At 35.4% G+C, this 27,610-nt stretch overlaps 1 protein-coding gene across 1 annotated transcript; it reads left to right on the forward strand.

Annotated features, from left to right (window-relative positions):
* On the forward strand, nt 1-26,995 carry METTL14 (methyltransferase 14, N6-adenosine-methyltransferase subunit). The gene is made up of 11 exons (XM_047718317.1): nt 1-212; nt 5,331-5,419; nt 6,280-6,367; nt 8,040-8,120; nt 8,491-8,578; nt 12,463-12,553; nt 13,772-13,913; nt 19,048-19,140; nt 21,495-21,611; nt 22,726-22,936; nt 25,679-26,995. The coding sequence occupies exons 1-11, from the start codon at nt 147-149 to the stop codon at nt 25,981-25,983; spliced, it is 1,371 nt and encodes a 456-aa protein (XP_047574273.1). The 5' UTR covers nt 1-146; the 3' UTR covers nt 25,984-26,995.
* The last annotated feature ends 615 nt before the right edge of the window (nt 26,996-27,610 follow it).

Below are 27,610 nucleotides of genomic sequence, written 5' to 3' on the forward strand. Positions count from 1 at the left end.
AGTGCCTATTGAGGAAAGGGTGAGGAATACCGGGTGCCTGAAGATCCCGGTGAATCTTGTGTTCCACAGACTCAGAAGAAAAGTCGGGTGGTTTTTCATCCGCTAATTGTCAGGTTTTGGGGGCAGTGGGAAGCAGGAGTTGGGACATGGACAGCCGCTTGCAGGAGATCCGGGAGCGGCAGAAGTTACGGCGACAGCTCCTTGCACAGCAGGTCCGCGGCCCAGGGAGGAATCGAGAATGCGCGTGCGCGGTTCCCTTCTCTTCCTCCTCCCCCTCTTTCTTTTCTGTCTTTGCCTACGCATTGCGGTGCTTACTTCCCTGGTTCCGCAGCCCTGATCCCTAGGCCTACCTGCCTTTCTTGCTCTTAACTGCGGCAGAACCCTGAATATTCTTCATCTGTGCCGCGGTCATTATGTTGCTAAACCGAACGCCACGATTGGTCCTCAGCAACCATTATGGAATGCGCGCCAAGTGTCTGGCGCAGGGCTCAATGATGGGGATACAAAGCTTTGGTTTTGTAAATAAATTACTGTAGTTCGCGCCAGGAAAAGTGATTTGTTATCCCTTAAGTTTCTCTAAACTATTTAAATGGTCGTCTGTGTCAGGCCTTTCTTCTTAGTACCTAGTTCTTGAGATTGTGGCTTCCTTGTGAAATAGATTTATAGTGTTTTCTTTGGGATCATATCTAAAGACTGCATTAGAAATAGCCTGAGTGTAAGTTTTAGTTTGTACATCTTGTGTGTTGCTAAGTACTGTATCTTCGTCATCACGCACCGCTAATATTTGAATTCTCACTCTGTTTAAGCCACAGTAAACACTTGGAATAGATATTCCCTCACCAAATAATGAAACAGGCTAGAGAGGTTAGGTAGTTTTTGCCCCGTGTCACTCACCGCTAGGCCAGAAAATTGAACCCAGGTGAGTCTCTCCAAAGCTCGTGTGTAAATTAACACTTGATCAGGAGAGTACACATGCAGAAAATGCAGATGTACACCTCTACTTAGAGTCAGAGTTTGTGTTTCCCATCCTACCATTCATATCACTAAAAGTGATGGAAATACTACGAGATTTTAATGAGGCATCTTACTGTTATTTTTCAGTAATGAATCTTGGTTTTAGTAAATGAAAATTTGAAACCTATACTCTTATGATCTGATGAAAAGGTTTATGGTGTGTATATATATATTAAATATATAGCGTTATAATATATATAACCATATATGGTATATATATACCATATATGGTTATGGCGTATAAAACCATATATGGTTATGGTATTTATAGTCATACATGCTTATGGTATATATAGTGTTAAAAATGTGGGAATTTGGAATCAGACCTGTTCTGTCCCTCTAGCATTATGATCTGGGACAAATCAGGTATCTTTTCCAAGCCTTCTTTCTTGTACCTTCTTTTATTGTGTTGGCTTCAGAATATTCAGTAGCTTTGTTACCACCAAGTAAGGTTCTTATTTTTTAGTTTTTTAAGTTTTTTTAGATTTTAGTTTTAGTTTAGTTTTCTTTGACTCAAAATGCATTCATAAATGGTTACTTTGTGTCTTATTATACACGAGGGGATCTAGTAAGCCCCTGGCAATTCAACTATAAATAAAAAGTGGTCCTTATCCTAAAAAAGCTTGCATAGTGTGAAAAATTTAATGATGGGTGCCTTTATTAAGTACCTTTAATGAATCAAGACTCTGCTAAGCTTTTTATATACATTATCTTCAGTCCTGCAAGTCAGATGCTATTTGCATCTTATAGATGAAGAAAATAGAGTTCAAAGAGTTTAAGTTACATGCTGAAGTCCACAAAGTTTATAAGGTTGCAAGCTTTTAGTTTTAGGCTTTTCCATGCTCTTTTCAGTACACTAGCTGCTCCCTAGTCTTCTAGTTGGTTAGGAACTATTTCCACTTAAGTAAGAATGTCTGATGTAATCAATGACAGACCTCCACTTTAGCAACTAATTTCAGCCTTTCTTTCAATTGTTTTCTCTATTTGAACAACACTGATTACTCTCCAGATGTGGTTGTGCAATTTATACTTTACGATTTTTAAAAAATTGTACTTCCTTTTTTTTTTTTGCTTTTATCATTTATTTATTTATTTATTTTTAAGATTTTGTTTATTTATTTGACAGGCAGAGAACACAAGTAGGCAGAGAGGCAGGCAGAGAGAGAGGGGGAAGCAGGCTCCCTGCCAAGCAGAGAGCCTGATGCGGGGCTTGGTCCCAGGACCCTGGGATCATGACCTGAGCCAAAGGCAGAGGCTTTAACCCACTGAGCCACCCAGGAGCCCCTTGTTTATTTTTTTAAAGAAAATTTATTTTTTTTTTTCAGTGTTCCAAAATTCATTGTTTATGCATCACACTCAGTGCTCCATGCAGTACGTGCCCAGGCTTACCGAACCCCCCACCCCTCCCCTCTGAAACCCTCAGTTTGTTTCTCAGAGTCCACAGTCTCTCATGGTTTGTCTCCCCCTCCGATTTCACCCAACTCACTTCTCTCCATCTCCCAATATCCTCCATGTTATTCCTTATGCTCCATAAGTGAAAACATATGATAATTGACTCTGTCTGTTTGGCTTATTTCACTCAGCATAATCTCTTCCAGTCTCTTCCATGTTGATACAAAAGTTGGGTATTCATCCTTTCTGATGGAGGCATAATACTCCATAGTGTATATGGACCATATCTTCTTTATCCATTTGTCTATTGAAGGGCATCTTGGTTCTTTCCACAGTTTGGCTACTGTGGCCATTGCTGCTATGAACATTGGGATATATATGGCTTTTCTTTTTACTACATCTGTATCTTTGGGGTAAATACCCAGTAGAGCAATTGCAGGGTCATAGGGTAGCTCTATTTTTAATTTCTTAAGGAATCTCCACGCTGTTTTCCAAAGTGGCTGCACCAACTTCCATTCTGTCCTCCTTCCTTTCTGATTTCTGTGAATCTACTGTAGCACAGCTCAGGTCAGAACATTGTAATGAAAACTGTCTTGATCTCTCTGGCTAAAGGTCTTCTTCTAGCTGGTTTTCGTTGTCCTTACTGTTGAGTACACTACTTACATTACTTATTGTTATACAGAATATAAATGTCAGCAACTTACACCTGCTTTTTACTTAGCTATAGCTTTGTTCCCCAAAAAATCGTATATGCTTAAAATGATACCAAATTGTCAAAATTATTAAAATAACATATTTAGTGCTTCCATAACAGAAAATCTATGATTTACTTATTCCAGTCATTCCACAGTTCTGTTTTTTGTTTTTGGAGCATGTGAGGACAATTATATATGTGAGCAGAATTTTAACTTAAAGTATTTCTATTGTAATACATTGTATTCTAATGTAGTAGGAAATCTGATTGGTTCATTCAAATATTGAGCATCTACTCTGAGTCAGGCATTATACAAGCTGCTGAACATACAGATACCAAGAGGACAGAGTTCATCTGCTTAGAGAACTTAGATGTAACTTGCAGAGCAGTAAACAAAAGTAAAGATAAAATAATTTAAGTGTAGGGGCGCCTGGGTGGCTCAGGGGGTTGAAGCCTCTGCCTTCAGCTCGGGTCATGGTTCCGGGGTCCTGGGATCGAGCCCCGCATCGGGCTCTCTGCTCAGCAGGGAGCCTGCTTACTCCTCTCTCTCTCTGCCTGCCTCTCTGCCTACTTGTGATCTCTGTCAAATAAATAAATAAAATCTTAAAAAAAATTTTTTTTAAGTGTAAAATCAGAAGTCGTGATAAAGACCTTGAAACAATATAAACAGGAAGTAAACAAAAGTAAGACCTAAAATAATTGAAAGTTGTGTTAAGTACTATGATCCAAATAAGGAAATAAAAGGGAGAAAAGTGGAAGGAGGCTATCTATTTCTATGTACTCCTTAAGGAAATCACTTGTCCTCATCTGAGACCTGAAGAGAGAGGAGTCAGTCATGGGAAGATTAGAAATCATTTTAACTATGGGAAGTAGTAGTGTCTTTTAACTAATGAGAGTAGGGTTCAGGAAGATTTTATGGGAGAGTTAAAATGTCAGGAACATTTGATATATAGTAAGAGATCTGTCATTGAGAAACCTTAGGGGAGTCATGAAGTAGGCAGACTAAAAAGGCTGTGGTGATTGCTTAAGATCAAGGCTAGGGACTTGTAGCTCTGATATTTCTAGTATATTCCCTTTCCTGAGCTAAAGAGACTATTTAATGCAGATTTCCCCATGCCCTGCTTAAAAATATAAAACTGTCCCTTTATATAAAATATAAAAATTGTCCCTCATGGCTTCATGTCCCTCAGTTGTTCATTTGGCTTTTATTTATTTATTTTTTTAAAAGATTTTATTTATTTGACAGAGATCACAAGTAGGCAGAAAGATAGGCAGAGAAAGAGGTGGAAGCAGGCTCCCTGCTGAGCAGAGAGCCCGATGTGGGGCTGGATCCCAGGACCCTGAGACCGTGACCTAAGTCAAAGGCAGTGGCTTAACCCACTGAGCCACCCAGGTGCCCCTTCATTTGGCTTTTAAAGATGTCCATGAACTGGGTGCCTGGGTGGCTTCGATGGTTAAGCATATGCCTTTGGCTCAGGTCATGATCCCGGGGTCCTGGGATTGAGTACCACATTGGGCTCCCTGCTCAGTGGGGAGCCTGCTCCCCCCCCATCTATCCCCCCTTCTTGTGCTCTTTCTCTCACTCTCAAATAAATAAATAAAATCTTTAAAAAAAAAAAAAAGATGTTCATGAACTGATCCCATTTTGTGTAGCCAGCTTATCTCAACTAGTTATTTGTTGTATTTTGCAGAATTTCCCTGACTGCCAAACAGAATTTGCATTGCCATTTTTTAGGTATTATTAAAATTCAGTGTTGTGCCTATAAATCATTGTATAAAGACTTGGCTTGAATAAAACTGGATAAATATTTATTACAGCACAAAATAAGGTATAATATAGGAGCTGATGGATACAAAGTGTTAATGCCTACCACTCTATATACACTATATGTGAGCTGCTTTTTTTTTGCTACTACTACTAAATTATGTTTTATTATTTACTTGAAAAGTAGAGGATGGCTAAAATTGTCTTAATTTCAAATACAACTGAAGGTATAAAATGCTTGCTAGCTCTCAGATTTGTTCCTAATTAACATGGTTTTGTTCCAAGGTATTTCCTGTTTTTCCTGCAAGGTAATTAATCCACTTGCCTGCTGAAGGAGTTAGAGTTTGTTTGTTTATTTGTTTGTTTGTTTGTTTTCAAATACCTGATATATTCAGTGTTGCTACTCAGGCAGGAAAGGCTATCCAGTGGATTATGATCTAATTTTTGGTTTTTGTCTTTTCTCAGTTGGGAGCAGAAAGTGCGGATAGCATTGGTGCTGTGTTAAATAGCAAAGATGAGCAGAGAGAAATTGCTGAAACAAGAGAAACTTGCAGGTCAGTTAAATCATTTTTTTTTTTTAAGCGACATGTTAATATTGTGAAAGGGTTATTGTTTGCTTTTTTAAAAAAAATTTATTAGAGGGAGAGCATTAGTGGGCTGGGGGGCAGAGAGAAAGGGACAAGCAGACTCCCCGATGAGCAGGGACCCCCCCCCCATTATGGGGCTTAATCCCAAGACCCCAGATCATGACCTGAGCCAAAGGCAGACGCTTAACTGCTTGAGCCACCAAGGCACCCCTGGTTATTTTTTTAACAAACAAATAATCCTAGGTATGAAGTGTGTTATGACAAGCATCAAAGTAAAGATTTCAGAAATACTGATTTTTGGTTTTTAGTATTCATGAACTATGAAACACTTTCTGAATATAGTACTCATTCATAAAGTAGTTAGAATGGAATTTTAGACTAAGAATTAGCTTATACACCATGGATTAAATAGTTATATTTACAAATTCTTTTAAAGAAAAACATACTTTACCCTAAAAGTGGTATTCATTTGGTAGTTCATAAAGCACTTCAGAATTTTTCAATATTCTGGTTATTAATTTGAATATCAATTTTGCTTAAGGCAATTCAGAATGATATATAATATAGAAGTTTCTTTTTGCCATACATCCATTATAAAAGCTTATTTTCTGATTTGGTTGCTTTCTCCTAAAAGTAAAATACAGAATTGACAATCAGGTTGTGTGATTTTTTTTTTTAATTTATAAACTAGTTGAATGAATAAATACTGTTTAATCAGAAAAAATTTGCCTTGTTCTGTTTTTATAAACTGTTATTTAATATTATTAATAGCTGCCATTTATACATCTTTCTATATCTGTGTGTGACACTTCAATTTTAATTTTCAGGGCTTCCTACGACACCTCTGCTCCAAATGCGAAACGTAAGTATCAGGATGAAGGAGAGACAGATGAAGACAAAATGGAAGAGTATAAGGCAAGTAGAGAACAGGGCAATTTTCTGGTCAAGAAAAATATAAATCCTTACAATAATAGATTCTTTTTCTTTTAAATTTATTTTTATTATTTTTAAAAGATTTTATTTATTTATTTGAAAGAGAGAAAGTGCACAGAGGGAGAGTGCAGACTCCCCGCTGTGCAGGGAGCCCAACATAGGGCTCAGTCCCAGGGGATCATGACCCAAGCCAAAGGCAGACACTGAGCCACCCAGGCGCCCCACAGTAGATTCTTATCCAGAAAATAAATTTAATGAAAGCTCAATTTTAAGCTTTCTAAAGTAAATGTCAGTAGCCTATGTATGCAGGCATACCTTGGAGATACTGCAGGTTTGGTTCCAGACCGTCACAAAGAAGTGAATATCGCAGTAAAGCAAGTCAAGTGAAATTTTTGGTCTCCCATTGCATATAAAAGTTAGGTCTACACTATCTTATAGTCTGTGAAATGTGCAGTAGCATTAATATCTAATAAAGCAAGATATATACCTTAATTTAAAAATACTTTATTGCTGGGATGCCTGGGTGGCTTAGTCAGTTAAGGATCTGCCTTTGGCTCTGTTTGTGATCCCAGTGTCCTGGGGTCGAGTCCCACATCAGGTTTCTTGCTCAGCTAGGAGCCTGCTTATCCTGCATGCTGTTCCCCCTGCTTGTGTTCTCTCTTTCTCTCTCTGACAAATAAATAAAAAAACTTAAAAAAAAATGTTTTATTGCTAAAAAATGCTAGCCATCTTTTGAGCTTTTCAGCGAGTTTTAATCTTTTTTTTTTTTTTTTTTGCTGGTGGAGGGTCTTGCCTCAGGGTTGCTCAGCTTCCACATCAGTGCTTGCTGCTTCACCTTATGCTTTTATGTTATGGAGATGGTTTCTTTCCTTAAACCTCATGAACTGACCTTTATTAGCTTCCAGCTTTCCTTCTGTGGTGTTCTTACCTCTCTCAGGCCTCATAGAATTGAAGAGAGTGAGGGCCTTGCTCTAGATTAGGTTTTGGCCAAAGGGAATGCTGTGGCTGGTTTGATTTTCTCTCCAGACCAATAAGCTTTTTCCGTATCAGAAATAAGACTGTTTACTTTCTTACCATCTGATAAAAATAGTAGTTTCATATGGTTTTTAAGAGAAATAAAATTTTCCCATTGGTGGTCATGTCTTTCATGATTTGAGCTAAATCCCAGTATTCACAGTATGACGAGATAAATAATATTAGACAATTCAGTCAACAAAATCAGTAGTTATAGATAGGTATTTATTGATGAGAATGAAAAGGAAATTTTTATTTATTTTAAAAATAACTAGGTAATGAAAAGCATGCCAAGACTTCAGCGTTTGACTTTAATGATAATTTGAAAAATTATATCTTAGGGAAATGAAATATTTATATTGAGTCTTGGGGTGCTTGGGTGACTCACTTGGTTAAGCATCTACCTTTGGCTCAGGTCATGATCCCAGGGTCCTGGGATTGAGCCCCACATCAGGCTCCTTGCTCAGCAGGGAGCCTGTTCCTTCTCCCTCTGCCTGCTGCTCCTCCTGCTGATGTTCTCTATCAAATAAATAAAATCTTAAAAAAAGAAGTTATATTGAGTCTTACTACTCAAGATATCATAAATACATAAAATATTCCTTCCATACATAAAATGTCTGTTTAATCTTCCTTTTCCAAGGATGAATTAGAAATGCAACAGGAAGAAGAGAATTTGCCTTATGAAGAAGAGATTTATAAAGATTCTAGTACTTTTCTTAAGGTAAATAAATTTTCATATTATAAGTCTTCACATTTCAGCTCTATGCATGAAAAAATTTTAAATACTTACTATTTTCAATATTTTTCAGTTTATGAGGAATCATCATTATAAAATAAAAATAATTTAAAATTATTCTTGAAATAATCTTCTGATACTTGGCTATTTAGGATGAGATAATGCTATATCAATGTCTTTAGCCACTAAAGAGTATTACTGTCATTTTAGTTGTGTTTCCAAATATTACTAATTTTTTTTAATCTATGTATCAACTTCTATTTTGTATGGCCTCATAATAAAAAATAAAGTACAGAGTTAGTGTATCTGCCATTAGAGTAAAATGCTCTTAATTTAATTTTGACTTTTTCTTTAGGGAACGCAGAGTTTAAATCCCCATAATGATTACTGCCAACATTTTGTAGACACTGGACATAGACCTCAAAATTTCATCAGGGATGTAGGTATGTTAGATTTGTTGGGAATATGCTGTTGCTAACTCTTGATTACATGCATGTACTTTATCCATTTTGTGGATTATTTCTAACAAAATCATTTTTCCTGGCTTGGCTTTTCTAATTCCAGAATTATTTTTCCTGGCTTCCTATTTTTATTCTCCATACTTCTAGTATACCCTCCTTTCCTTCCAGCAGTGTTCCTCACTTCCTTCCTTCCTTCTTCAGTTTGGTTCTGTGACTATCCTTGCATTTTTATTTTACCTTCATTTATGCCCTCTTCGGTGCTTTGCCTTTTGTTTGTAGGCCTGATTTTCTCACCTATATTATTTTTTCCCTTGTCTCTAAAGAATTTAACATTTCATGCAAGCCGACTCTGTTGGCAACAAATTTCCTCAATTTTTTTTTTCTAAGAAAGTATTTCTCTTTCACTTTCGAAGAATAATTTCACAGAGTATAGGATTCTTGGCTGGTGTTTTATTCCTTTCAACACTTTAAATATTTCACTCCAATCTTTTCTTGCTTGCGTGTTTCTAAGATACTGGATATAACTGTTATCTTTTTGTTTATCTTTCTATTCTTCTGTAGGCATGGTGTTCTTTCCCTCTGGTTTCTTTAGGATTTTTTCTTTATCTTTAACATTCTGTAGTTTGAAAATGATATGCCATAAGTTTAGGGGTTTTGGCATTATATGGTTCGATATTCTCTCTGCTTTCTGGATTTGGTTTGTTGTCTGATATTAATTTGGAGAAATTCTCAGTCATTTTTATTTTAGATATTTCTTCTCTCTCTCATTCTTTTGATATTTCTCTTACACACGTTACATCTTTTGTAATTGTCCCATGGTTCTTGGATTTTCTAGCTTTTTTTTTGTTTTTTTGTTTTTTTCAGATTTTGTTCTCTTTGCTTTTCAATTTTTGAGATATCCTCAAGCTCAGAGATTCTTTCCTCAGCCCCTGTCCAGTTTACTAAGTCCCTCAAATGTATTACCCCTGCATTTTTAAAAACAGCTTTATTGAGATTATCATGTACCATATAGGTCACCCATTTTAAAGGGTATAATTCTGGTTTGTTTTGTTTTGTTTTATTTTTAGTAAATCCAGTTTGTATAGTCATTACCACAATCTAATTTTCATCTCCACTAAAGAAACTCAATACCCATTACTAGTTAGTTCCCATGACCTCCTCCTCATCTGCCCCCTAACCTTAAGTAACCATTAATTAAGTTTCTATTTCTAGCAATTTGCCTATTCTAAACATTTCACGTAAGTGGAATTGTACAATATGTGGTATTTTGTGACTGACTTCTTTGACTTGGCACAATGTTTTCAAGGGTTGTTGATGTTGTGGCATAAACCAGTACTTCATTTATTTTGACTGCCAAATAATATTCCATTGTATGTATATACCACATTTTGTTTATCCATTCATTTGGGTTGTTTCCACCTTTTGACTGTTATAAATTGCTGCATGAATATTCATGTAAAATTCTTGTGTAAACATATGCTTTCATTTCTCCTAGGCATATAGCTAAGAGTAGAATTGTTGGGTCATGTGTTAATTCTCTGTTTAGCTTTTGGGGGAACTGCATAATTACTTTTCAAAGCAGCTGTACCATTTGACGTTCCTCCGTAGTATATCGTGGTTCCAGTTTCTTCCCATTTACTGTTACCTGTCTTTTTAATGATAGCCATCCTAGTGGGTATGAAGGGATTTTGACTTGCATTTTCCTAGTGATGACTAATGATGTTCGGCATCTTTTCATATTTGTTGGCTATTTAAATACTTTGGAAAAATATCCAAACTCTTTGCCTATTTTTTTAAGTGGTTATTTGCCTTTTTATTATTACATTGTAAGAGTTTATATTCTCAGTCCAAGTCTCTTATTAGACATATGATTTGCAAGTATTTTCTCCCATTCTGTGGGTTGCCTTTTTACTTTCTCGATGGCATCATTTGCCACACACGAAAAAATTTAATTTTGATACTATCTGATTTATTATTTCTGTGTTGCTCACAAGCAACTCTTGAAGTTACTCTTGAAGTAGAAACTGATTTTAGTGTTTTCATGAGCAAAATTAGCTGTAGCGTAAAAAGTTATGATAATGTGAAGTGAAATAAGCCAGTCACGGAACAAATATGCAAATACTTAAGTACCTAATAGGGTATATGTAATATAAATACAGTAAAATAGTCAAACTCATGGAATCAGAGAACAGTGGTTATCAAGGACTAGAAGAATGGGAAAATAGGGAGTTGTAACTGAATTGATAAAAAGTTTCGGTTATGCAAGATGAATTAGTTCTAGAGATCTATTGTGTAGCATTGTGCTTGTAGTCAGCAATGCTGTTAACTGTAGTCAATAAAACTTTAAAAATTTGTTAAGGGTAGATCACATCTTAAGCGTTCTTACACACGTGCACAGACACACACACACACCCAGAGGAACACAAGAAAACTTCTAGAGGTGATGGATGTGTCTGTTGCCTTGGTTGTGATGATTTCATGGATGGATGCATATGTCTAAACTCATCAAATTATGTATATTAAATATGTGTGTTTGTATATGTTGATTATACTTCAGTAAAGCTGTTTTTTATGATAGCTGTATAACTGAATTTCAGGATCCACCTTTATGCTTTTAAGATATATATTTTCCCACAGCAAAGATAAAGTACTTAGGTAACTATTACGGATTGAGAAGAACTTAAATTTTCTGTTATAGAAGAGTGAGAGCCGATTCTACTGTGATTAAAACCTGATTATAATAAAATCTTTAAACTTGTTTTATTTGCAATTTGTTTTCTAAGCACTGATTGAAGAGGCTTTACGAAATCTTTCACTTTTACTCTTTGATATTAAGGTTATTAATGTCTGTACTTTTGGTTTTTAAATTGAGATGCTTATATGTTTTATATTGTTAGGAATATGTTTCTTGGGGTGAGGGGGAAGAAAAACCAAATAAAAGATTTTAGGAATCTTTGATATTCAAAGCCCTACTTATCCCTATAGTTGCTTAAACAGGCATTATGCTGCTTTACCTAAAATCTCTTCTGAGCTCAAAGATCTAAAACATTTTTGAGGACATGGGAACAGTGAGTCTTGTGTTTTTAAGTACGCTTTGTAGGACTTATATATGTTTTTTAAGATCTTAAGCCTCAAAATATATATGGGGATTTGGTTCATAATGACAAGGAGATGTGAAATCTTTAAAATTATAAATATTGATATAAGAAATACTCATAAAGAAAACAACTTGTCTTGGAGGTGAGAGGTAGTCTACTATTAGGGACTCATTATCTTCTTTACTAGATTTGTTCTAGGGTTGTGTCCATGATCCATAGCCAATTAATTTAAGGTCATCAGCTGTTTTTCTCTCATCTCTAACTATTCTTTGTTTCTTCCTATATGTAATCATAAGAAAGAAAATAAATACTCATTTTCTCTGCCTGTGGTAACTATTTAAGAAGCTGAATACAAACCTCAGTAATCACTAGCTTCTTAAGGAGAAAGAATTCTTTTAGCTAAAAGAAAGGGGGAAGACATGGTAGAGGAAGGCAGTTGTTCTTTTCTTTCCCTCAGAACAGAATGGCTTAACTTAATGCTGTGAGCAGATTTAACTTAAACATGAGAGATTAAATGGCTTATTAATTTGGACTGAGCTTTAGAACATCTGGGTTTTTGCCTCCATCTGGGATTAGGGTTATTAGATATGAAATATATATATGTGAAATATTTAAAAAATACTCAAAATTAACTTTTTTAAAAGGACACAAAAATAAAGTGGTGATTGTGTATTGTTGTGTTCTCCTGAGAGGGCTCATAACCTTTGAATTCACGGATACTAATTTCCATTGTATTGAAATTTAGTATTTACTATTTTTTGTCCTCAGGTTTGGCTGACAGATTTGAGGAATACCCCAAACTGAGGGAGCTCATCAGGCTGAAGGATGAGTTAATAGCTAAATCAAACACTCCTCCTATGTAAGTGTGTTTTTTCAGTTTTCATTACCAACTCGGGCTTAAAATAGCAGTTTTTTTTTTTATCCTGTAGCCTTTCTGTTTGAAAAAAATTCAGCACCTATATAATGTTAACAAACTTTTCCTGTGTATGGTAAAATAGATTCATTTGACATTCCAGTGCTGAGTGCTCTCATTTTATTTTATTTTTTTAGTTTCCTAGATAATTTCTTTAAAGTGTCTCTAAATGTTTTCTTAGAAAAATAATTCATGTTTGTTGTATCTTGAGTTTCTTAAAATGTTTTTGAATGACTTTTCCTTTCAAAAAGCAGTTTATTTGTTGAAGGAAGTTTAGAAAACTTAGATGAAGGAAAAGAAAAAATAAAGGTTAGTTATAACTCAGCATTCAGGGATACTAGTCTTAACATATGGATTATGAAAGTTCATTTTAGCCTTTGCTAAACAGAATAATGTTTTCCTCAAAAATGTGTAAAAAGTCTTTGAAATTGGAAAATCTACTTAATTCACATTTAGCTTACTTTGAACATTTTATACATTTAACAATTTGCTAAAATATATTCTTTTAGTGATTAAAGAACCACAAAGAAGTCCGGGTGTATGGAGAAAAATATGAGCAGATTCTAACATTCATCCAATTTAAAAACCTGTTAAAGTATTTTGTATTTAAATTATTTTAATATTATGTATAAAAAAAAACCTTTCAATAAAGGCTAGTCGTAATTTATACTAGGTGGCCAGAAAAGGCTATTAATATAAACAATTCTACTAACAAACTGATAAAAGAAAATTATACGCATCTTTAGAAACAATTTTTTAGGAGGAGGCTTTTAAAGCTAACAAATAGTTTTTCTAACTTAACAATTAAGAAAAAATAATGTGGTAGTCCTTAGGAGATTCAGATGATGATGAAATGGGGCTCAGAGATTTACTCACACTCATATGGAATTTTAGTATAAAAATGAGAGAAGTACATTCTTGATGTACATAGGGGAATTTGATTTTATTTTGTAGTGTGATTATAGCCATCTTGTAGAGAAGAGTGTTGGTAGATGGTTTACTGTCTATACTGAGGAAAGATACTCCTGCATAAAAAAGGTGTTCAGTACTTAGTTTATGATTACTTTGTAAATAGTGTTTAGTAATATTTAAGAAATTCCTTTCATTATTATCTGTAAGGTATTTGAAAATCTCTTAGTCACTTTTTATGCCTTAATCAAATAGGTACTTACAAGCAGATATAGAAGCCTTTGACATCAGAGAACTGACACCTAAATTTGATGTGATTCTTCTGGAACCCCCTTTAGAAGAATATTACAGAGAAACTGGCATCACTGCTAATGAAAAATGCTGGACTTGGGATGATGTATGATGAAACTTTCTACATTGTAATTATTTCTTTTTCAATGAATATTTATTTGATGAGAAGATTATAAATATTCCCATATTTTTAGGAATCATAAATATATAATATATAATGTGGCAGAAGATCCAGGGTACATTGACAGTTTTACACTATCTTTGGTCTGATTCTTCTTTTTGGGGCAGAAGTTGAAGAGGTAGTGAGTAAATAGTCTGTGGAAGACTTACGGTTCCAGTCTTAAGAGTCCTTGGATGTATAACTAGGAGAGTCAAAAGCCAGAATGACTGGTAATTCTTTCTGCATTTGCTTAGTTTTAGTAAACATTAGAGTATAATATATATATATGTAAAACATGATTTCTTTTTGAGGAACTTACAGTATAATGGGTAAAAAAGATACATAATTTCAGTATAATATAATTGTGATAAAATCACATTTTCCTAAATAAAATTAGGCAAGCTGGTAACTTCAGTCAGTTACATAAAGTTATCTGTTTTTGCTGATCAATAACAAAAATAAATACTTAGTACTACTCTGTGCTAGGCAATGTGGTAGGTACTGAAGATTCAAAGGTGAATAAACCCTGGTACTTGGACTTAAGGAGAATGTAATTTAATGGGATAAATATTGACCTAAACAGATAATTGCATTATTATTTTGTTAGTTCTATAACAGAGGACTGCATAAGATGATCTGAGAAAAACTGACCAAGCCTTGGAGGATGGGGTACGTGAACAAAGAGGAGGTGACACATTAACAGTATAAATACACTAGTTGTGTATTTATGTGTATAGCCAGATAAAGAAAGGGATAGGATGGTGATTCCAGATAGAAAGAACAGTAAGAGCAGAAGGGATGGAGACAAAGACTATGTGGTTTGTAGGTTGATGTTAGAACATAGATTGGTCCTTTCTTGCGATGATGTCTTCTTAGAAGCTTAAACTTTTATCCTGAAGACCTTATGGAGTCTTTGAAGGGCTTTAACCGGTTTAGTTCAGTGGTCAGATTAGTGTGTGGAATATGCACTAGAGGAAAAGTCTGGAAAGGGGAGAGCAGTTAGAAGACTGTTGCAGTAGCCTAGTTAGGAGATGAAGGGACCATAAATAGGGGTAATGGTAGTAAGAATAGAAAGGTGATCAATTCAGTAATGTGTAATAGGTACTGTGATGAGCTCTAGTGATTGGAATGAGGGGGAGAGTTAAGGATGATTTGAAGGTTTAAGTCTTGGGATAGGTGGGTTGATTTTTCACCAGTTGAGAAAGAGTGAGTTTAAGAAGAGCTGGATTAGAGGGATTAGATCATACTGAACATGTTGATTTTGAGGTATATGTGAGACATTGATGTGGAGGTTGTAATAGGAATATGTCACTCAAAGGACAGATCTGTGTCTCAAAATACAGATTCAGAAGATGAGTGCATCAAGCCTATGAGAATAGACGAATTTGTCCTAAGATAGTGTCTTAATTAAGATAACATGTGGATTGACAGTAAAGCTTCAGGAAGCTTTTACATTTAAGAGGCACATGTAAAAGAGAGGTCAAAAGAGTGGGTCAGAGATAAATGAGGAGAACCAAGAATATAAATGTCATAGGGGCCAAGGGAATAGGGAATTTCAAGGAGAGAGTAGGCAGGAGTGTTAAGCACAGAAGGGAGGTTGGGAAAGGAAAGGACTGACATCTGTCAAGACTGGTGTTTCATAGGAAATGGTGCTGAATCCTTGCATGTCCTCCTGTTTAATGATAGTTAACTTCTATTATTTAATCTTCAGGATATACCTCTGGTTTTTCCTCCTTGAAGCTTTTCCTTTCATCTCAATCCCTCAGACACTTTTATTTACATATTTATAGATATTACCACTTTGAAAAGGCTTTTCCCATCCTCTGATAATAAATATAATTTGTACTTATTGAAATTCAGAAAGGTAACAGTATATAGTGTTCTAAAGGTGACGCAAAAGACATAATACACTCGATATTTATTGCTGGGAATTTTCCAGATAGGTTGCACAAATTTACGTTCCTTCCAGTTATGTTTAAGAAACATCTGTGTAGCCATATCTTCATCAAAATTGACTAGTAGTATAAAAGCAATCTTTGTGACCTTAATCAAAGGAAAGAAAATTGAAAAAACATCTCATTATGTCTTTGATTATTATAGTTGATCCTTGAACAATGTGGGTTTGAACTGCACGATTTCAATTATACATGGATTTTTTACAGAAAAGTAGTGTAAATATATTTTCTCTTCCTTAGGATTTTCTTAATAACATTTTCTTTTCTCTAGCTTACTTTAAGTATAGAGTGTAAATACATATAACATATAAAATGTGTTAATTGACTTTATGTTATCGGTAGGGCTTCTAGTCAACAGTAGGTATAAGTAGTTAAGCTTTGGGGAGTCAGGAGTTATACTCGCATTTTTATGGGGGGTATGAGTTGGTGCCACTAACCCCTGCATTGTTCATGTGTCACCTGAAACTAGGCTGAACTTTATTTTCTCTGGCCAGTCTCTAAGGTTTGGTGAGTAAAGGCACAAGAGCTTCAATTATATGTGACAGACTAATAGAGTTTTTGAAATAAAGGAACTCTTTTATATGTATATTCTTTTTTTTTTTTTTTAGATTTTACTTATTTGACAGAGAGAAATCACAAGCAGGCAGAGAGGCAGGCAGAGAGAGGAGGAAGCAGGCTCCCCGCTGAGCAGAAAGCCCGATGAGGGGCTTGAACCCAGGACCTGGGATCATGACCTGAGCCGAAGGCAGCAGCTTAACCCACTGAGCCACCCAGGCGCCCCTATATGTATATTCTTGATTTCAGTTTAATTTTACTGAACAGCTCTGGCTGGCATGGTTGAAATGTTTTGTCTGGCCCTTGAGCCCTAAGCTCTTAACCTTTATGTGATAATTTCCTAAAGAAAGTGCCAATAGTTAAACCAATATATAAAATGTAAATAAGAAAGGATTTCACAGGTATTCTCTTTCACATTAGAGAGTCAGTAGTGGTCAGTACATTTTGGCAAAGAACATAAGGCCTTATTTAAAATACCAACAATTAGCAATTAGAACTGCAGTGTCAAGAGAATAATTTGCTTAATGTTCTTCACTAATATGTGGCATCACTTGTTTTTATCTATTTCATCTATAAACATGTAGGAATATGGTTTGTGACATAATTACTTATTCATATTCTTAATGACAGTATTAGATGAGAGATTTCAAGATTTTAAAAAGTCAGAATATAAAACTCATCAGGTTTATACATATTGTAACTTAGGTCCTTTATTACTGTCAAATAATATTTTTCTTTTTAGATTAAGTTAGAAATGGTAAGCTTATAACATAAATGGATCTTTTACTAAAGTTAATATTTTTAGGGGCACCTGGGTGGCTCAGTGGGGTAAAGCCTCTGCCATCAGCTCAGGTCACGATCTCAGGGTCCTGAGATTAAGCCCCGCATCAGGCTCTCTGCTTGGTAGGGAGCCTGCTTCCCCCTCTCTCTCTGCCTGCCTCTCTGCCTACTTGTGATCTCTGCCTGTCAAATAAATAAATAAATCTTAAAAAAAAAAAGTTAAGATTTTTTAAATAAACGAAACATAAATTTTTGCTTAAACCATGGTCTCTGAAACTTAACTGTGGCGGAAAACTGGAAGAAAAAGAATATCATATAAAATGGTTGGTTTTACAGTTTTTTATGTGACTGTATGGAAATTTACAGATTTAATTATTTGAACTTTTTTTCAATGTGACATACAAGGGAATACATATAAGGGAACAACACATACAAAGGAAACAAAATTATACATTAATTTTTGTTGCAAGTTTTTATTTAAATTCCACTTAGTGAACATATAGTGTAATATTAGTTTCAAGTGTAGAATTTAGTGATTCATCATTTACATACAGTACTAGTGCTCATCACAACCAGTGCCCTCCTTAATGCTCATCATCCATTTAGCTTATCGCCCGCCCACCTCCCTTCATCAACTCTGTTTGTTCTCTATAGTTGAGTCTATTTTATTTTTGCCTATGTTTGCCTTTCTCTGTTTTTCCCCTCCTATGTTACTTGTTTTGTTTCCTAAATTCCACATATGAGTAAAATCATATATTTGTCTTTCTCTGACTGACTCATTTTGCTTAGCATGTTCTGTAGCTCCATCTGTGTCATTGCAAATGGTAAATATTTGCATTTTTTATGGCTGAGTAATATTCCATTGTAAATATATCTCACATCTTTATCTCTTCATCAGTTGATGGACATTTGGGCTCTTTACATAGTTTGGCTATTGCTGATAATGATGCTATACACTTCGGGTGCATGTGTCCCTTCAAACCAGTATTTTTATATCCTTTGGATAAATACCCAGAGTGCAATTGCTGGATCGTAGGGTAGGGTAGTTCTAGGTTTAACTTTTTAAGGAAACTCCGTACTGTTTTCCAGAGTGTCTGCACCAGTTTGCACTCTCACCAACAGTTACTAAGGGTTCCCCTTTCCCCACATCCTTGCCAACACCTGTTGTTTCTTGTGTTGTTAATTTTAGCCATTCTGACAGGTGTGAGGTGATATCTCATTGTAGTTTTGATTTGTATTTCCCTGATGATGAGTGACTTTGAGCATCTTTTCATGTGGCTGTTGGCCATCTGTATGTCTTCCTTGGAAAAATTAGACTATTTTTTGGCATTTCAGACTTAAAGTGGTCATTATAATGAAATGTGCATATTGATTTATATAGAACTTATGTAAATACTGGAAACCAAATCTTCCCCAAACATTTGTTATATTTCATTTGAATTTTGCTCCTAATTTGGGGGTAATTTAACCTCTTCCTATTTCAGTTTCTTTTTCTATAAATCATGAACGGCTGCTCTCAAGCTACATCTTATAGAATTCCATTATTCTATGAATATGGTCCCCCCGTAACCTTTTTCTGTATGAAATCGTGTGTGTGTGTGTGTGTGTGTGTGTTTGTTTTCTTAATATAGAATAAGAAAACAGAATAATTTGTAAGGATAAAATTTATTTGCTAATGAAAATTAGTACATTTAAAGAACACATCTGCTTAAAGTCCTGATAAATCTCAATGGTTGTTCTTTTAGATTTAGGATGATTGGAAAATGCAGTATTGTTTTGGTTTCCCACAGATTATGAAGTTAGAAATTGATGAGATTGCAGCCCCTCGATCATTTATCTTTCTCTGGTGTGGTTCCGGGGAGGGATTGGACCTTGGAAGAGTGGTAAGATGGTTTTTTTAAATTGGATTTTTAATTCATAAGAAAAAATATAAAAAGTTTGAAGATAGATGTTATTCTGTCCTTTGTTTCTTGAACAGTTGCTAAAATACTCAGAAGGAGAAAATATGTTCAGAAAAGAATGCATGAAAGGCAGTACTCTTCAGTTAACTAGCACTAGGGTTCAATAAGTCCCAATATAATTTGTTACAACTTCAGAACAGTTTAGACATTTGAAACTGCAGCTCAAAAACAGGCTGCTTAGTGTCATTTACTACTCATTGTAAGTAGCTAGAAGGTACTCTTCTGAATAATATTAACTTCTGAATTCCACATAGAAACCAAAACAAATTGGAAAAATAACATGGCATCTGGAACACATGGTTTGAATGATCAAATGAGAGTGAGAAAGAAGTTACATAACACCTGTATTTATTTTAAGCATCTTGTATTTTCTGTACTTCAGGACTTTATTTTTCTTACTGCACTTATTTTGTTGGATTTCTAAATGGAAATAAAGTAGCATATGCCTTTTTATCTAAGAATCATGGGAACATGTGGCTACATATTAGAAGGCTTCATTCGGTTTGCATCTCAGTTCTGTCTAGCAATGAAACTTTGGGCAAAGAGATTTTTACTCTGGTGGGTTTCCATTTCTTCACTTGTTACTAGATGACACCTTCCATTTTTAGGATATATTACTTGTTATACAGCAGATAATCTCATTTAAGCCTAGTAATTTTAGGAAGTGTCCGTTTGACAGGTGAAGAATTTAAGTAGGATTATTTTGAGATAAATTTATGCTAAAATCCTGAAAGTCTGCAGTTACTTTGTATTCTTTATATAAATAACAAGTTTGAGACTGTTAGATACATCCTTGCTTGTGTCATTTATTAATTCCAATGTAAGACTATAACTGCATTCCAATTGGGTATCTATTTTTTGCTGGCACCTCTCCAAGAAGCTCTGGAAAAACTAAGAAAATAGAAACATACTGTATGTTTTTATAGGTATGTTGGTATTTACCTTTTATAGCTGCTAATGTCTGGCTTTGGGCTTGCCTTCCACCTCCCAAATTAGGTTGAAAATGATTAGGAGGTTTTATTGTATTTGTTTATGTAGTAGTCTGTCATATTGGTGAAAGCAGATTTTGGCCAAAAATTATTGCAAAAATAATTTAGCATTAGAAATACTTACAGGCTTTTTGTTAAATTGATTAGGGCATGAGGATTTAGACCCTTGTGGTTTATAATGAATATCCAGTGCAAAACAAATAATTGGCGACAGGAACAGATACTGATCTTGATTTTTGAGATTTTAAAATAAAAATCCAAGTTTCATTTTGAGGTGTTTCTTACTTTACACAGTAAGGGCATTCCTGAAATGAACAGTACCAACAATATTCTACTGCACAATTTAGTTATTTTCCCCCTACTTTCCTCTTAGATCATTTGTGGGGGGTATATCTTATGTTTTTATTCCCACCAGCTATGCAGCACATGCATTGGGTAGTGGGCCCTCATTATGCCACTCTAAGCAGTGTATTAGCAAGTATTTGTTACATGTTCTTATATAACAGATTCTAGGACACTAAGGGTCAGATCTCTATTTGTATAAAGATGAAAGTACAGTTTTATCCAGTAATGAGCTATACACAACAATTTTAAGGTTTTGAATCTTTTGAAGTTGTTAATATTAAATATATAAAGATAACGCAAGACTCTTCGTTTGAAAAGAAGCTATCAATTAAAATACTTTCCGTAGTTTTTAGCTTTGTCAGAGGATAGAAAATTGAGGTGCTAGGAATCAAATTATCTGTTGAATTTTATGATTAAAGAGGGAGTGAGTGTTTTATGATTTAAAACCCCCTTTCGGGGCGCCTGGGTGGTTCAGTGGGTTAAAGCCTCTGCCTTTGGCTCAGGTCATGATCCCGGGGTCCTGGGATCGAGCTCCACATCGGGCTCTCTGCTCGGCAGGGAGCCTGCTTCCCCCCCCCCCCACCTGCCTCTCTGCCTACTTGTGATCTCTGTCTGTGAAATAAATAAAATCTTAAAAAAAAAAAAACCCTTTCTATTGATTCCAGTGGAAGGTAGTATTAAAGAATTTGGAATATTAGTAAAATTCTGTGTTTTCATATTTAACTTTATATATTATACTAATATCCAGAATATGTCTATGCATTCTGTATATTGGCTGCTTAAAGACTGGTTTTTCTTTTTTTCTATTTCTGAACTAAAAATTACTGTCACATCTTGGAATTTAGTGTCTCAAACCTCTAGGAAGTTTTTTAGTGCAGTTGGTTATTTTAACTTTTGTTTATTTCTTTTAACTAAGGATTTCTTTTTTTTAATTCTTTTTAGTGTTTACGCAAATGGGGTTACAGAAGATGTGAAGATATTTGTTGGATTAAAACCAATAAAAACAATCCTGGAAAGACTAAGACTTTAGATCCAAAGGCTGTCTTCCAGAGAACAAAGGTATTGCCTTTACTGTTTTGTTATCTTTATTTTCATTATTTTCCCTCAGGCTTTTCCAAATGACTGTATACTATTTAATTTTGGTAGAAAGGTTCTTTTCTTAGATTTGTACAAATGGCATTGAACGTTATAGTAGTACTTTGTTTAATTTTAAAATATTCACCTTGTTAGCTCAACCTTCACTGTGTTAGAGAAGGTAATATGTATTCTTGTGTGTCCCAAACTGCTGTAATTCTCAGTCATTATGGACTTTTGGTACCTCTGACCCCTCCAGATTTTTTCCCTTTCCCTGGGCCCAGAAAAAAGAGATGGCAGCAAGACTCTCACAGCTGGTTGGCTTAGTGGGATATTTTTTTCCTTCTCTTTTTCCTACAAGAGAATCCTAAGAACCTACACAAGAACCCCTGAGAACCTCTGCTCCATAAAACTGCCCTGTTACTCTCAGGCTTTAAAAGTTTGTCCTCCGTTCTTTCACTCTTTAGGGAGCAACTGGTGGGAGAGTCTTTCTTATTAAATCTTTCCTAGACTGGAAAGTTCTTTTCAAGGAACCTAAGTTACCCTTGCCATAGTCCATGGAGTCAAGTGAGAGATTAAATTTATTTAACCCATATGCCTGCCATTTAGATTAGAGGTCAAAAAAACAAAAAAGTAAATTGATTTTCTCATTTTTTTATGTTGAGTCATTAGAAGTCTGTATACATAATTAAAGTCCCCTTTCCATATAAAAAGACTTCTATCTTGTATATCTTTTTGATCTTGGATCATATATGAAGCCCATTATAACATCATTTTAAGATTCTAAGGTCAAGTGTCATGCTTCCATAACTGGAGAAAACAAGTTATCTAGTGTTGCAGAGGAAAAGACTCTGTGGTCATTGACACAGTTCTAACACATAATGGCCCCAAATTTGATACTGTCATGTCTAGCTTCCCTGGCAGTCTTCTCACATCTGGAGGTCCAGGTTTTCCTATTGTGTTTTTGCCGATAGAACTCTTTCCCACAGATTTGGAGAAATGAAGTTTGTTTTGGAGTTTGGGACATCGGAAATGTAAAATGTTAGGAAATAAGACTGCTGATGAAGAGAATAATTGGTCTACTCTTACTTTTATTTAGGAACACTGTCTTATGGGGATCAAAGGAACTGTTAAGCGTAGCACAGATGGGGACTTCATTCATGCTAATGTTGACATTGACTTGATTATCACAGAAGAACCTGAAATTGGCAATATTGAAAAACCTGTTGAAATTTTTCATATAATTGAACATTTTTGCCTTGGTAGAAGACGCCTTCATCTTTTTGGAAGAGATAGTACAATTCGACCAGGTAGGACCTTAGAAAATCTTTAAAAAACTTTATCACCCCTGGGGATATAGGTATCAAGAAATAGTACACAATGCTGTGTTAAATAAAATTCTTGTGATGTGTTTGATTCCTCTTGCTGTACTTCAGATATGCCAAACTCATTCTTGTCTCTTCATGGTCCTCTACTTTCATCCAAATACCTGACAACCTTTTCTCACAACTCTTGTCTAAACTGGCCACCTTCCCCTTATACGCCTCCCCCCCGCACTTTCCTCCTTCCAACACGCTCTTTCCCCTTACTCTGTTTTCTTTTTCTTCATAACACTTATCATTAGATGAACTGCAAGTTCATTTGGGCGTATGTTTTAGTCAGTTTCTTCAGCATACATCTCATGGAAGGCAAATATTGTCTTATTTACTAATTTCTACCCACCATTCAGATGATTCAGTAAATAAAATGTTGAAGAAATGCGTAAGTGAATGGTTAAATAATCCCACAGAAAATAACCATACACTTGTGAAGTACAGATCTTGGCTTAATTAGAAACTAAAATACCTAAGCTTGTTTGCTTACATGTATAGTGGTGTTGTCTTTTCAGAGTTTTAACTTTTTATGAAATCAATATAATGTGAATTTATACTTTGAAAAAAAATGAGTAGAAAATAATTAGACTATTATGGACAAATTTTTTCTTAAAGGGCACAATTTTTATGTGCAGTGTTATTGAAATATCAGTATATTCTGTTTTACTGATTTCTCAGAAAATATAAAAGTAGCATTGCTTTATTCATAATATATAAAATCAGTCTCTTTGCCTCAGCATGTTAGAAATCCAGTTTAAAGGTGAAAAGAGCCAGAATTTTGTTTTGAACAGCCTACATTTTATAAAAAGTAAAAAGTTAAAGAACTTACAATAGAATAATTGGCCATAAAAGTACCTAAGAATTTAGAAGAAACTCTGATTTTCATTCTAAAAAAAGTAATCCTTGGGGCACCTGGGTGGCTCAGTTGTTAAGCGTCTGCCTTCGGCTCAGGTCTTGATTCCAGGGTCCTGGGATCGAGCCCCGTATCAAGCCCCACATCGGGCTCCCTGCTCAATGGGAAGCCTGCTTCTTCCTCTCCCACTCCCCCTGCTTGTGCTCCCTCTCTTGCTGTGTCTCTCTGTCAAATAAATAAAATCTTTTAAAAAAAGGTATATCCTTTAAAAAAAATGTTAAAAAAAAAATCCTTAATGTTGCCTTAACTTATGTGTATGACATAATCCACCCCTCTTCTCTCTCCCTGCCCATCAGCTACCTCTGTGTGCTTTGATGAGCAGAGTAACTTGAAGATATTTCAGTTGTAGAAACTCATGGCCTCAACTTTCATGAAATTATGTAAAATAGTAAACAAAGTAAATAGTTGAAAGATCAGTCTTTATTGAACATTTATAGTTAATAGGTGGTTTTTCCCATTCCAGATACAATTTAATCAGAAATCATCCTTCTTATAAGCTAAGTTGTATAGCAATGTAGCTGATAAAATTACTTTTGAATACCTATAGAGGTACAACATGTAATGCAAATTCTGAGAAATTGTTTTTATTTACTTCATTTAAGATGTATATTTGAATTAGATGTTGAAGGATGTAATTTTTAGCAGGTTGAAAGGATAGAATGGACACAGAGGTGGGGTTTTGTGTTTTGTTTTCTTTTACATTATGATGTGTTTTGTTATTTTTTAAGATTTTATTTATTTATTATTTGAGAGAGAGAGAGATTGAGAGAGGACGAGAGAGGGAGAGGGTCCGAGGGAGAAGCAGACTCCCTGCAGATCAGGGAACCTGATGCAAGAGACAGTCCTGGGACTCCAGGATCATGACCCAAGCCGAAGGCAGTCAGTTGCTCAACCAGCTGAGCTACCCAGGCACCCCACATTATGATGTGTTTTTATTTTTATTTTCAGAGGTGGAGATTTGTATGGAAAGTTATATCTATAGTGATTTTTTTACTCAAATGAAGTCATGAAAAGCATTAATGAAAAATGTGACTGGAAATTTAGTTCAGGTTTCATCCTAAAAGACATTAGATACCATATATATGAATCTGCTTTGTGGAGAGTCCTAGAAGATTAAGCAGAGAAGTGACATATTTTAGTTTGTTTTAGGCTTTCTGCTTTCAGAGGGAGGAGAGGCTGGGAGAGCATTACAATATACATGTGTGTTTGTGACATGTGTAGGGGGCTGGCCTAATAGAAAAATAAAGGCTCATGTTTGAGGGTTGACAGTAGGCATGGAAAATGGAAATGAACAGGAGCAACATGGTAGCGGTTGCGTTTCGGGTACCTGTCAGCTGGATTAGTGTTGTGGTTGGGAAGAGTAGAGGCAAAAGTTGATTCCAGGATTTTAATCAGAAAACAATGGTATCATTTCTACAAGTAGGAAGGTTAATAAAATTTATTAAATTTTCACTGAACCCAAACTCAGTGTAGTGTGTAATTTTTTTTCTAAATGCTGCTCTCACAGAATGTGAAATGTGGGTGGAGACAGTAAGGAAGATATTTTATAAAAGTTAACAGTCATGAAGATGAAATAAGATGAAATCTGCATAATGACTAAATGCTGTGCGTTATGTTAAAAAAAATACTGGATGAGTGATAGGGGCATCTTTATTTTTAATTTTAATGCATCTTTAAAAATGCATTTGAAGATTTGAAGTAGCTCCTAAAGAATTAGTAAGAGAAATGGAAGAAAAAAAAAAAGATAATCTTTCCCTCTATTTCAGGCTGGCTTACAGTTGGACCAACTCTTACAAATAGCAACTATAATGCAGAAACCTATGCATCCTACTTTAGTGCTCCTAATTCCTACTTGACTGGATGTACAGAGGAAATTGAGAGACTTCGACCAAAATCACCTCCTCCCAAATCGAAGTCTGATCGGGGAGGCGGAGCTCCCAGGGGCGGAGGAAGAGGTGGAACTTCTGCTGGCCGCGGCCGAGAAAGGAATCGATCTAACTTCCGAGGAGAAAGAGGTGGTTTTAGGGGGGGCCGTGGAGGAGCACACAGAGGTGGTTTTCCACCTCGGTAACTTTTTAAGACACTGATCTGTTAATGCCTCTATATCTTCTTCACTGTAGTTTGATTTCCAACTGGGGGACTTTGTTTAGCATTCAGTTCTGGCTTGCACTTTGCTTTAATTTCTTTAAGCTGCAGGAATATCTTAGCCAATCTCTCTCGCAGTTGTTATACACATTGTGTAGTTTTATCCAGGAAAAACAGGTCATCCTGCCTTCGGTCATGTGCATGTAACTTAACAGTGCAACAAACACCTTCCTTTCCGAGTCTAATTTATTCTGATAGATTCCAACTAATTACGAAGGCTTTTGCCTTTTAGAAATAGTTTTAAGAGAACAGTGAAAAAGACCCAATCTGTAGTGTCATACTAGTGCCAAGAGCAGTTGATAATGGGCATCCTACACTGTTGTCGTGGCAAATGGAAAGCTGTTTGGGAGCCTTGATAGAACGGAGTTGGGACAGATGGTTAACTTCTGTCAAAGTTTTAACATTTTCTTGATGAAACAAAGACTTTTTTTTCTTTTTAAAAAATCTTATACTCAGATATAATTTGACTACTACTGAAAAATTGAGAGAATTTGAACAAAATCAGCTCCTCCTAAACCCAAATCCCAGTCTGATAGGGGAGGTTGGTGCTCCCAGCGGTGGGCAGAGGAAGAGGTTGAATTTAGTAGGCAGACTTAAAAAAAGAGAAAAAGTTCATCATAATTTCAGTTGCAGGTGACTGTTAATCACACTTGCTAAGAGGCGAAGGAGGACAAATATCCAAGTGCTAGAACTTTGGTGTAGACTTGGATTGACCTTCAAAGCAGCTTCATATATTCCTTAGCAAAGTAAAAGAAACGAGGCAACAACAGAGAGAACTGGTTAATCAGGTGTTTTGAGAATAAAGTATTTGGTGATGAGGAAATGACATCTTTAAACTTGTTACGGAGAAAACAGTATTAAAAACCAATTACAGAAGACCCTCAACTTAAGACAGCCTAGAAAATGGAATTGCAGTTGCCTTTTATTAAAACCATATGGTGGGACGCCTGGGTGGCTCAGTTGGTTGAGCAGCTGCCTTCGGCTCAGGTCATGATCCCAGCATCCTGGGATCGAGTCCCACATCGGGCTCCTTGCTTGGCGGGGAGCCTGCTTCTCCCTCTGCCTCTGCCTGCCATTCTGTCTGCCTGTGCTTGCTCTCTCTCCCTCTCTCTCTGACAAATTAAAAAAAAAAAAAAAATCATTACTTTAAAAAAAAAAAACAAACAAAAAAAAACCATATGGTGTGTTGTTTTTAAGAGCCCGGTTTTGTAGATCGGTTGGTTGTATAAAGCTTTCTTCTGTCATTTCTCTTTCTATACTATAACTCATGTTTTAAATGAATTTGATGAATGAAATAACCATTATTCTTGAAAAATATATTTTTTATTTGTGTATGATTTTTCTAATGAAACTTTAAACCCTTGAAATGTGGGAGTCTGTTTTCTGTAAGTGGAATTGCCTTTGTTACCAAATGAAAAAGGACTGACTTAAGATCAGACTTTTGTTTTGGTCTTTGATGCATTTTAGTAGCCATTCTCAGCTTTTCATTGGCTCAGTTATACCTCAAGTGAGGTTATATTACACACTAACAACTCAGTTTGAAGATAAGGGCT

This window comes from Lutra lutra, chromosome 2 (genome assembly GCF_902655055.1).
Source record: "Lutra lutra chromosome 2, mLutLut1.2, whole genome shotgun sequence".
NCBI lineage: Eukaryota > Metazoa > Chordata > Mammalia > Carnivora > Mustelidae > Lutra > Lutra lutra.